This window comes from Medicago truncatula, chromosome 3 (genome assembly GCF_003473485.1).
Source record: "Medicago truncatula cultivar Jemalong A17 chromosome 3, MtrunA17r5.0-ANR, whole genome shotgun sequence".
Classification (NCBI taxonomy): Eukaryota; Viridiplantae; Streptophyta; class Magnoliopsida; order Fabales; family Fabaceae; genus Medicago; species Medicago truncatula.
The window spans coordinates 39,969,875-39,982,071 of NC_053044.1; the positions used below are offsets into that span (position 1 = coordinate 39,969,875).

Below are 12,197 nucleotides of genomic sequence, written 5' to 3' on the forward strand. Positions count from 1 at the left end.
ATTTAAACAACCATTTTTAAAACAACTTATGGAACAACTAAAGTTAGACAAAGAAATGTAGGTATTAACATGAAAACCAAGCAATAACGAGAATATTTCTTTCTTGAATATCAAATTAAAGAAAAAATATTAATTTATTTTGATATGAAAACTTCTTTTCTATAATTTGACATTCAGATATGAATTTTTCTCTCCTAATCTATAACCAATATTATTTTTTTTAATTAACATTAGCCGCAACTTAATATTTAAAATTTATCATTGAAATAATATTTATTAAATAAACCGATTTTAAATTCATTATAAGACATTTTTTTTAATGTACAATTTTGTCAGCCATAAAGTAATTTTCTAATAGTTTTTAATTTAACATCCTTCTAAAAAAATAGTTTTTAATTTAACCTTTTTTTTTATATATTTTTATAAAAAAAGAATTACTTAATTTAAATATTTCTCATGAATTTTTGTGAATATATCATTAATATATTTCTACCATTGAGAAAAGTATCTACATTCCCTCAAAAAGAAAAGTATTTACATATAAAAATAAAGAAAATTATTATAAAAACAAAGTGAAGATTCAATTTAGTCCCTAACAATTTTTTCGAAGTCCAATTTAGTCTCGGCATAGTGAAGTTTAAACTAGCCATTGACTTTTTTAAATTGGACACAAACTTGCCTATCCAAACAAGATATTTTTTCTGTGATATATTATTTTCTACACTATCTTTTGGTTTCGCTGTGGAAGGAAAAGACTAATTTTATTTTCGCATAAATTTTTTATAAATTAGTTTAGGTATTATTTCTTGTCAAAGACTAGTCGTGCGAAAATTATAAGAGGTCAAATTAAGTCTTTTTTTTAAATAAAAAAAAAACACATGGGATGGGCTGGACATTTTGGGTAATTAGGGTTCAAGGCATAGCGTGTCCAAAAAGAAAATCACAAATCGCTAGGGTTTTATATCTCTCTCTCAGAAACCACAGCACAAACGCAAGAGGATTCTAGACGCAGGGAAGCAGTAAAGTGATTTTCGATTTCAACAATGGATTCTTTCTCAGCTCCACCTAGTCGACCTTCTTCCCAATTGTCCCCACAAGATCTCAAAGACCAGTTGAAATCCCAACTTGCTATGGAGTATGCTCAACAATTTCTCGAGGTATCTTATCTTTTTCTTTGTTTAATTCACTCAATATGATATGATAATAGAACATACTAAATTAATTAGAGACGGTGTCGGTGATAGTGAAAATAGTGAGTTAGGCAAATTAGTTAGTGCATAATAGTAGCTTTATGTGTTGTCGATATATTTTATAATAGCTTCTGTGTTTCTGTTTGTTGAGTTGGGCTGTTGGATTGAAACTTCTCTGTTAATATAAATAACTTAATTATAAATAAGTGATTGTGGATTAGGTGGATTAGGTAAAGGTCTGTTTGGATTGGCTTATTTGAGTTTATCTACTGATATAAGAGCTTTGTGAGACTGTTTGGGAGGACTTCTGAAAATAGCTTATGACGTGTTTATAAGTTTTTCAGCTTATTTTTATAAATTCTCCAAAATAGTTTATGAAAGCTGCTTATAGCTTATACAACGTAATTTTACTTCATTTTATCTTTTGCTAGATAAATAGGTTATATACAAGTGTTTATCAATGTATGTGCTTGTGCTATAAGCTGCAAATAAGTTGTTCATCCAAAAGGGGCCTAAATGTCAGAATGAAAAGCTAATTTCGGCTTATATGTAATTTTTTGTCTCAAGGCAGTTTTTTCCTTCATAATCACAAGTGTTCTTTGAGAAGTTTGTTCAAACTTACTCTAGTTTCTTTTAGAACTACATTCAATAAATAAAAGTAAAATGTAAATTTGATGTTGTAAGTATGGTTGTGTTGTTATCCTTGATAGAAGGACAATTTTGTGATACAAAGCTAATGAAAGATATTCCATCATTCCATGGAAAGATTGGATCTATTTTAATCTTTTAAAGACAGTCCTACCTTATATTTGCAAGTGATTGCCCGGTTCTGTTACTTTCTGGACACCAGGCAGTAATTTTATCCTTGGGATTGTGGAATGTTGTGAATAGATGCAGTTTTGACAGCAAGTGTGTTTGCAATTTGGTTGTAGAAATCTCTAAAACCTTAAAATTATTGCAACCACAATTGCAGTTGTGGATTGAAAATTATAACCTTGAAGCTTCAAGTTTAATTTAGTTCAGTTCAGTTTTTATTCTTACCCAATTAAAAAGGTGCATAGTAGTCTTAAGGTGATGAGACATTCTGATCTGTGGTAGTTCTTTTCGTTTTGGATGATGTAGTAATGGTTTACCTGTTGTTGCTACTTTCGATGTAGATTGTGAAAAAGCTTGTGTATGTCAATGTAGATTGATGATGGTTCTTTTGCCATAGAAAGAGACGTAGTTATTACACTCTGCCATTGATTTGTTTCTTGAATATGAATTATTAGTGATGATAAGCACCTGATATTTATTGCTTTTCAAATATATGAAAAAGTCTCTGCAATTGCTTTAAAAGTTTGTCTCATCCACTTGGAATTTTAAATTCTTTTTAATTATCAGAAAATGAAGCATCTTAGTCAAGGGGTAAAGTATATTAATAGTAAGATCTTTCATGTGATACTGGGGATAAGTCCTGAGCAATGTCATGGGATTGAATACCAAATATATTTGGTGTGTCTTACTTTCTGCAAATTTGTAAATTGCACTTACATTACAATTGCTGTTTATTTTGCAGACAGTGAGAGGAAAGTGTTTTGACAAGTGTATCACAAAACCAAGTTCAAGCCTCAGTGGGGGTGAAAGCAGTTGCATCTCTAGGTGCGTGGACCGATATATTGAGGCAACGGGCATAATTAGCAAAGCATTATTTAGTGGTCAACAATGAAGTGGATAACCTCCTCGGCAAGTCATGAAAGTAGCTCAAGTTTTGGGAATCACTTTATGGATGTTTGACATTATGTGTTCTTTTGTAGACAATTATGCATTCTATTTTGTATGCCCAAGAGATTTGCGGTTATTTTAAACTATCTTTGTTTAATACTTGTACTTTTATATATGCTCTGTTACGGGGATATGCAAGAAAGGTCATTCATCTTTTTGTTTAGATCCGCCTTACATTACTTTGTGGTTAACAAAACGGTTAAGTTGCTCTCACCCTATCTCGAACATCAGACATTTTAAAATTTAACAACCAAAAATTTGTATGAATATATACTAAACCTTGAGCTCTTTAGTCCTCATCTTTGAATGAACCACAACGTATCTGCCTCAACTTTTTTTTATGAGACTTTGGCCTTCCAAGTTCTATATAATGTTTCGAAGTTGAAGATTAGTTCGTGCACTAATTTTCTAGCCGTAAAACGATAACTCATTTGTTGCGCATAAAATGATGATAACTCATTTGCAGCACAAAACATAAAAAAAACTCTTGATTCTTGATTTATTTACTTCATAGAGTAGAAATAGATTTTAAACAACTTGATACATGTCAATACACACTTTTGACCATTAATATGGTCAATTTATTTTATTTTCTTTTAGACTGATTTTTTTCTTTCTTATAAAGACCATTTACTTAATTAACCTTATAATGAATTCATTGTTTATAATTCTTGAAAAAATAAACATAAATAATAATAAAAATGAATAGTAAAAGAGGGAGAGAGAAAAAAAATCAATAAAAGCTTGACTAGTAAAGACAACGTATGTTTATCAAAATAGGGTATTAATTGTGTCTTAACCAATGCAAAAACCGTTATGAAAAGTAAGTGTTAGAATTATTGAGTACTACCACTCCTAATGATAAAAAAATTACTCCCTCCGTGACAAATCATAAGAAAAAAATCAAATAAAACTTATGAAATTAGAATATAATTGTAAGAAAGTAGAAAGATGTAAAAAACAATTTTTATTTGCTATTGATTATAAATAAAGAAAATGAAAAGAGAGAAAATCGAATGTAATTTACATTTAATTTGATGAGAATAAATGAAAGTGAAAAAGATTTTTTTTTAAAAAACAAAATTAAATAGGATAAAAAAAATCTTTTTTACTTACATTTTAGGATTGAAGGAGTAATAATTAAGTAAACTCCGGAATCCACAAAAGTTCGGTACTGTAACTCTACTGCTTATCACATTAAGAGTCTAAGACAAACAACATACATTAGTTAAGAGCTAAAACAAGCTACTAGAACATCCAAAAGTTTAAGTGTACACCAATGGCAAACCAAAAAAAATACAGAATATTTATCCGAGTGCATACTCATACCACCATATTTGAAAGCACCCACAATATCATACAAAAACAATAAGGAACGACCATAAAATTATTTTAGAAGTAAATAAAATTTCTCAAAAGTCAAGCGTATTTGAAGCACCCACAATATCATACAAAAATTACAAGGAAAAGCTACAAAAATATTTCAAAGTAAACAAAATGAGGGGATTTGGATTCACGGCTGTCAATTAAAACATGCAGTCATGCTGTCAATTTAATATCAATCGTCGGATTTAACCAACAGTTGAGATCCAGCCTTTCCAGTATAATCACTCAAAACACAAAGCATCGGATTGAAACCCCACCCTTCGTATGTCTTCCACTCTCAGTTCTTCACAACATCCAAACATAAAACTCATGTGCCTGTTACATCCATCCCTTCTTGAATTTCAGTTTTCATTGTTCGGTAAATTTTTTATTTTATTTACTGGTTCAATCTCATGAAACAGAACTAATGAAAGAAAAGAAAAGTCGGAAAACAGATTAAAACAGGTTAAAATTTTGGTTTGTTGAGAAGTGATTATGGAGGTAGCTGAGAATGGTGGAACCAAAATGGATTCTTCCTGTGAGGATTTTGACAACAGTGTTGTTTGATGGGGGACCAGAATGAATGTGTCGGATAAATGAGAAGATTGACAAGAGGAAAAGAAGGGTTGGATTTCAGTTTCACTACCACGTGTTTTGTGGATTGATGTTAAACTCACAGCATGACTGCAGGATTTAACTGACAGCCGTGAATCCAAATCCCAAAATGAGGCATGCTATATCAACCGATAAACAATTTCACAAGAATCCCACAAGTATTTTAACACAATTTAACACTTACCAGGATGATTATATATATATATATATATATATATATATATATATATATATGTAAGAATGAATCCATTGATTTCAAGAGTAATTATAAAGAGTTACTCCAAATCCTAACCATTAATCTAAATACTATTTAATTGTTGTGATCAATTGTTTTTAATCCTCATAATTAGGTTAATATACTCCTTAAACGGGGGTGAGACCACAATCTAAACACAAGCTGTGTATTCCTCGGAGAAGTATATTTGATTCATTCTCTCAACAGTACACTGAATAGTGTAAATAGCATGTACTGAACGAACAAAAAAAAAAAAAAAAACCAATCTAAATGAATCGTCAAGACACATCTATGCATAAAAAATTATCTCATTCGATTGACATCATAGTTTTTGAGGTCAGAACAAAAAAAAAAGTTACAGTTTTCTATTGAATTCAATAAAAAGATCCCTTCTCTTTATACTTAGAATTTGGTAGTTCACTGATGTCAGGTTAGTAACACTTATGTGCCCGAATTGAATTAATATTGTAACAGAAATTTGTTTCAATCGTTGAGATCACTACAGGGTGCTTAAGAAGGAGTACAATAACCTAACAACAAGGACTAATAGCAATTGATCACACCCATTAATTAATATCAAAATCAAAGGTTAGAATTTGGAGTATCTCTTTATACTTACTATTTAAATAAAATTTCTCAAATCACCAAAACTTGTGCATGTCAACATGTGATTTCAAAATATAAATACCATGTAATGGACAAAAAAATTATTCACTCTAGCAGTTAAAGTATAAACCAGGATAAGATAAAAATTGGACTATATCTAAATTAAGAGAGAAATTATTAAAGACATAGATAGATAAGTTCATATAAAAGGGTGGGATATCCAATGACATAAATACCAGCTACATGAAGTCATATTTAATTAATAAACCTATAAGTCTGTCACATGTTTATTTCCAACACAACCATATTCATAGCAGGTAGAATCCTGCAAAGGATACGGAAATGGAATATGAGTAGTGTAGCAACAAGAGAAAATTCATGACAATTTATAAATCTGAAGAAGAAAAAAAAAATTAAACATATAGAGAATGAAAATTATTACCATGGTGGAGTGTATTAGATTTTAATGGCACACTCTCTGATCTCAGGTTGTTTATCTCGAGCACAGCATACTTCAGCTTGGAAAGTTGTTAAAGCAGGGGTGTCGGAAAGATCATCTTCAGCTTTTGCGGTAAAGGTAATGTAAAAGATTCTACCATTAATAAGGGCATGGGTACACTTGACAAGGCCATGAAACACAAAAGTTGGACCCTAATATAATGAAGAAGAACAATTAATTAGTTTGGTCAATTTAATGAATAAACAACATACAATATTCATTCTCTTACCTGATTATTGTTTTTTTCACGGTAATAGTCCAATGCAAGCTTGGAGTATCCTTGGAGAATAGGATCATCATAGGAAATGACATGGGGTGTGACACCGCCGCCCATTAAAATTAAATGGGATCTTGGTGGACGGGCGATAGCATCGTACACCTGCGTTGTCCAAGAATGAATGAATGAGAGTGAAATTAAAAACAAAATTGAAATAGATAGATAGATGCGTACACTTAGGTTGCGAGACTTCTCCTTATAGATTTGAATTTGAGCCTCAAGCAGCCTATATGCCTCATTCTTATACTCAAAATTACCACTTTTGACGTGATAAGGAAAGTCGGAATCGTCATACTTAGAGAACTTAGAGAAGTACTTCACAAAATCTTCTTCAACGGCTTTCTGTTCCGGTTTCGATTCCACGAGATCTCCATCTGATTTCTGTTCCAATCCCGATCCTGATTCCTGTTTCAACAGTTTCTGTTCCATTCTCTGTTCAGGTTCCAAATTCAGCCCATTTCTCCCCTTATTTATGGGCGATTTTGTTGGGACATTTTTCAATAACTAAAGTTTCAAATAGTGCTTGATTTCCATGAATGAATGTATAATTTCCAAAGAAATTGTTTCTATATTTAGTTTTTAAACTTGTGCCCCAAGACCACAAGTTAACATTTCCCATTTTTATTTAATTTAATTTAAGAGTAGTGCTATTCCCTGCAACAAAAAACTGTCCCGAGTTTTTCACGAGGTGTGTGCACCATTGTATCATGTTTTTTTTTTATTGAAATACATGTGTGGAGAGAATGTGGGCCAGGGTAGTAAAAAGCCTATCAACACTATTCGTGATCTAGTCGAGATGAATTTTCTCGTGATACAAAGCATTTCCCTTTAATTTAATTACATAACTCAAAATAAACTTTAGGGAAACACTTCATGGTACGGAGGAAAAATTACGAATAACTACGAACAACACTAAAAGCATACCCATGATTTCCGCTAAAAAGCAGTTGGTGCATTTCTACCACTATTTCGTTGTTTTCCGCCACTAAGTACATACATAGTAATCAATCATGTGATCTTATCTCAGTTGCTACGGATATTACATATTATATATAAAGGTTGGAGTTCGAACCCCGACATCACACTTCTCCACGTTTGAAATGTGTGACCTATAGTCAATAGACTACTTGACAAAAATGAAAATTAATTTTTTTACATGGTACAAAATGAAAATTAATTTTTTTTTTTAGGGAGAAATGAAAATAAAATTAAATCCTCCATCTCACATACGTTGGACCGTCGTGGTTTACTTACCTCTAAAGTAGTAAATTGTGTCTACATACGACTTTCTTGTTGTAGAGTAGACCAATTATATTTTTTCTTTCACTTTCTTCATTCATAGATGTACATATGTTGCACGATCTCCACTCAAATCTTGTTTTTCAACCTAAAGGAACATCAAGTATCAAGCCGAGGAATCAAATGAAGCATCGTTGCTGAATGACTGGAGATTCATATGAGAGTTCATATAGTGTTTGCTTCAATCACAAGGGTTGGATCCATTTCTATTTATATATATATATATTTTGCCATTAAAAAATAAAAAATAAAAAATAAACAAGGGTTGGATCCACCGTTACGTTTCACTCTAGAAAAATTATAAAAGAGGAAGCATATAGAGTTAACATGTGAATTTTTTTTCCTTTATTAAGGACGTTCTTTGGAAAGAAAACATATAGAGATTTTTGCAAGCATATAGAGTTAACACGTGTAAATTACAAGCAATTCTTTTTCAGAAAAGAAAGAAATTCTTCTCCTCCAATAGAGCTCCCCGTCATGGAGGCTATGAGACTTCCAATTTTGTGGCTCAAATTCTCACAAGTTATATTATAGAGAAAAGAGATGGTGATTTTGTGGCTCAAAAACCGTCAAGAAACTCAAATAATAATCTGAATAACGCAAAGCATACGTTCGACATCATTGTGATAATGAATGGAAGCACATCGACATGTTTCACTTCAATCCCCCCAATAAGTTGAAAAAGAAAGTGGGGAAAAAATATTATCATACGTGAGAAAAGGAAGATAAACAAATAAGCAATCAAATGTAAACGCAAATGGTTGAGAACTATTAAAACTAATTAAATGTTTGTCACGCCATTTTTGTCATTGTATGCATATAAACAATGTTCCATTTATCTTTCTCACATCTGTTAACACAATGAGATTATGACTTATTTCACAAGTACATTCAACCTCCTAAGCCATATAGAATGAATAATCATATGAAATACATCATATTTCTTAGGAGGATTATTCACTACAAAATGTCTTTGCACCTGCTTAACACCCTCTTGCAATCTCATATATTTCTCCTCAGAAATACCCAACAAAATTTCCTTAAGCTTGGGAATTTCACTAACTTCAATTTGAACAGAGAAAGAATCCCAATTAAGAACATCACTAAAAGGAAGTACATATTGTTGTGATATTAGAATAGGTACACATTCAGCATAAATTGCCTCAACAATTCTTGGACTTGCCACTTCCCACCCACTTGGACAAATACAATATTTACTCATCTTCATGGTTTCATGGTATGAAATTTTTTCTGGAAGTTTTTCATAAACTAACACATCTTTGTCTTTGTTCTTCCAATGTTGGAAAAGCACTGGTCTGATTCTACCATTCATTTGTCCTGCAAAGAAAGCCAAAATTGTTCTGTTCCATGTTGGATAGCCACCAAGTAAACCTGTTGTTTCTCCTGATACCAAATTGATTTCAGGAAATGATGCATCTTTCTTTGGATTGAAATGCTCTGAGATATTTGCATTGCAAAGTACTCGAATTGCAATGAAATACAATTCCTTCACGTACCATGTTGCCCTTGGTCCCTATGCACAAAATCATTTTTCATGAAAAATAAAAATATTAGTCAACTATGAAGCACAGATACGGACACAGACACTGGACACAAAAATGGTCAAGGAAGTACCCAATCATGACAAGAAAGCATGAAATGGTCAGCTCCATAACTTCTATTCCAATAAGCATATTTGTGTGATATGATATGAACATAATCACCAATAGTTCTTCCCAAAACAGCTTTGTCACGAATAACTGGGTGAAAGAGATGCTCAAGGATCATAACAACACTAAATGGAAGAAAGTAGACATGAGCTTCATTTGGATTCTGAGTCCGAAACAAAGTATTGTTTTCCAATAAGTTGATAAATATTCCCTCCATTGAATATATATTTTTGCAAGGACCATAATGAAAAAGAGGAGGTTCTCCCTCTTCATACACGAAGATTTTAAATAGCTTCTCCATTAATTGGTAACTCCTATATCATCATTATGTAAAAACAATTCAAAAGAATGAAAAAATATAGCATGACATGTAAGAGGTTAAAACTTCCTTCAAAAAAAATGTAAGAGGTTAAAACTCTTAAATACGGTTTGATCTCAACCACATATGTACATCCAATTTCCACAACATCAATATCAACCCTCACCTTTAATATATGAAATTCTTAATCTGGGTATGATAGCATATTAAATAGGCTCCAATTTCATCTCAAAAATTAGCTCAGAAGATGAAGGTGTGAATGTGAGAACACAAATGTTAAATGGGCGCATTCCATGCTAAGAAACTATTTTTAATACTCACGTGAAACTTGGGTTAAATTCTCACATTATCATATTTTACACTGCTCAATTACTATGTTAAATGAATTTGAATCTCACTAAAGTTAGCTCACAAGATGAGGATGACCAACTCCATATACACGTCTAACAATCTAATACAACTTCAATAACAACTTTGTTACGTTCTCCCTAGGTTGCAGGTTCGATTCTCCTAGTATTTAGTTTAACTTTTTTTTTAAAAAAAAAAAAAAAAACTTTGCTATGTTACCTAAGTGGCACTAACTCAATCTGACCTTTGATGAGTAATAAAATCCTTATTTCTCGTGATATATTTCATAAAATCTTACCTATGAAAAGCAAAGGCATTTCTGTAGATGTGTCCTTGTGGAACATAATCATGAGAGTCCTCAAGAGGCACTACGGTGTCATTGGTTCTCAACAAGGCTTGTTTTATCAATGCTCTTGCTTTTGCAAGACTTCCTTCAACCTTCTCCAAATTTTTATCTCCTTGCATTGATCTTCTTATAGGCAATTTGTTATCTAAATTCAATTCTCCATTGTTGGCCATTGAATTATATCTTCCCTCATCCTCCTACATGTACAAAAACATCAAAACAAAATATTAATCAAACATTAATTAACATATAGCTAGGTTGTGCACAAAATCAAAATCACATGTATGTGGGAAAGAAGAAAAAAAGACAATTATTGGACAAAGTATTCATCTATTATATATACACCTTGTATGATGAAAGGGTAGATCCTGAATGTTTCTTTTGAACCCTTTGATAATTCAATGAGTAATGGGGTGTGGATGAATACATCTTGGATACCCATTTTGCACCATCAAATGAATCAATACCAAAAAATACCACAAAAACAATGAAAGAAAATGTAACTAGACTTAAGTGTATTTTGTTGAAGTGCCACATTCTCTCAAAACTCAAAACAAACTTTGATTCATTGCATATCTCTCGTCTAATCCTTTGACGGAGTTTTTTTTTTGGAAAAAATAATGCATGCTGTGAATGCTCCTATTATCTCCCCACGTGGCTAGTATAATATATAGATAAAATTAATTGTACATTAAAACTAGTTAAAACATTTCTAAAAATAAATGAAAATCAAAATGTGATATTGACTTGACCCTGCTGTAAATCTTGGGTCCATCCCGTCTGACGCAATAAAGTTTAGATAGCAAGAATATAACATTTTTATGTATCTTGCTTATCCGAATATAACATTTTTTTACATCGAATTACCATATTATCTTGTATTTTTTTTTAAGTATCTCTTATATAGATTAGTCATTGTTCAGCAGCAGTACAAATTTCGCACTAATAATATGGTAATTCAATGCAAAAAGAAAAGTTATATTCGGATATTTTCCATATAAATTAGTGCAAAATTTCTATTCGGATATTTTTTTTTTGTCTAGTCTATTCGGATATTTTTTTGAGGGAAGTATCTCGGATATTATAGCTTACCTAATTTATGGAAATTTATATTCGGTAACAAAAAGTATCTAATTTTTTAGTGCGAAATTCCATATCCGAGCAAAATGAAGAAGTAGAAAAATAAAGTTATATTTGGATATTTTCCATATTAAATTAATGAAAATTTTATATTCGGATATTTTTTTTGAAGGAATATTCGGATATTTTTAGTATTAATTAAATTCATTATTTTGGAAGCTATAATTTATTACTAATATAATATTATTTATGAAAATTTCTTCAAACTTTAGTCTCTCAAATTATTTTAATGTTAACAAGTTTTGTTTTACAAACAGAGCAATGCTATATATCTAGACAAATAACATCAAGAATTCTTCAAGAATAAAGAGCAGTCAATCACAATGCACTATTTGCCACAATTCAAGGAGGTGTGAATAAAAAATAGGAAGTGAACAAATAAATCATGCAATTAAAACTTGCCAACTGTGTTTTGAAAAATTCTTGAAGTTATTTATCTAGATAAATAGCATTTTCCTTACAAAAGTTCACGTCACATGTTTCAAATAATTTTTTTATGACATATCATTGTAAAGACCTTAAAA

At 31.2% G+C, this 12,197-nt stretch overlaps 3 protein-coding genes across 3 annotated transcripts; 1 reads left to right on the forward strand and 2 right to left on the reverse strand.

Moving 5' to 3' along the window:
• The first annotated feature begins 903 nt into the window (after nucleotides 1-903).
• Nucleotides 904-3,117, forward strand: LOC11435963 (mitochondrial import inner membrane translocase subunit Tim13). Its single transcript, XM_003601387.4, has 2 exons — nucleotides 904-1,157; nucleotides 2,749-3,117. The coding sequence occupies exons 1-2, from the start codon at nucleotides 1,044-1,046 to the stop codon at nucleotides 2,896-2,898; spliced, it is 264 nt and encodes an 87-aa protein (XP_003601435.1). The 5' UTR covers nucleotides 904-1,043; the 3' UTR covers nucleotides 2,899-3,117.
• A 2,832-nt stretch (nucleotides 3,118-5,949) lies between these two features.
• On the reverse strand, nucleotides 5,950-7,086 carry LOC11429049 (uncharacterized). The gene is made up of 4 exons (XM_003601388.4): nucleotides 6,726-7,086; nucleotides 6,504-6,653; nucleotides 6,218-6,426; nucleotides 5,950-6,100 (listed from the first exon to the last, which is right to left on the reverse strand). Exons 1-3 carry the CDS (start codon nucleotides 6,978-6,980, stop codon nucleotides 6,232-6,234), a joined length of 600 nt encoding a protein of 199 aa, XP_003601436.2. The 5' UTR covers nucleotides 6,981-7,086; the 3' UTR covers nucleotides 5,950-6,100; nucleotides 6,218-6,231.
• A 1,542-nt stretch (nucleotides 7,087-8,628) lies between these two features.
• Nucleotides 8,629-11,181, reverse strand: LOC11432708 (probable glycosyltransferase At3g07620). Its single transcript, XM_003601389.4, has 4 exons — nucleotides 10,879-11,181; nucleotides 10,486-10,730; nucleotides 9,486-9,834; nucleotides 8,629-9,384 (listed from the first exon to the last, which is right to left on the reverse strand). Exons 1-4 carry the CDS (start codon nucleotides 11,068-11,070, stop codon nucleotides 8,725-8,727), a joined length of 1,446 nt encoding a protein of 481 aa, XP_003601437.3. The 5' UTR covers nucleotides 11,071-11,181; the 3' UTR covers nucleotides 8,629-8,724.
• Between the last annotated feature and the right edge of the window lie 1,016 nt (nucleotides 11,182-12,197).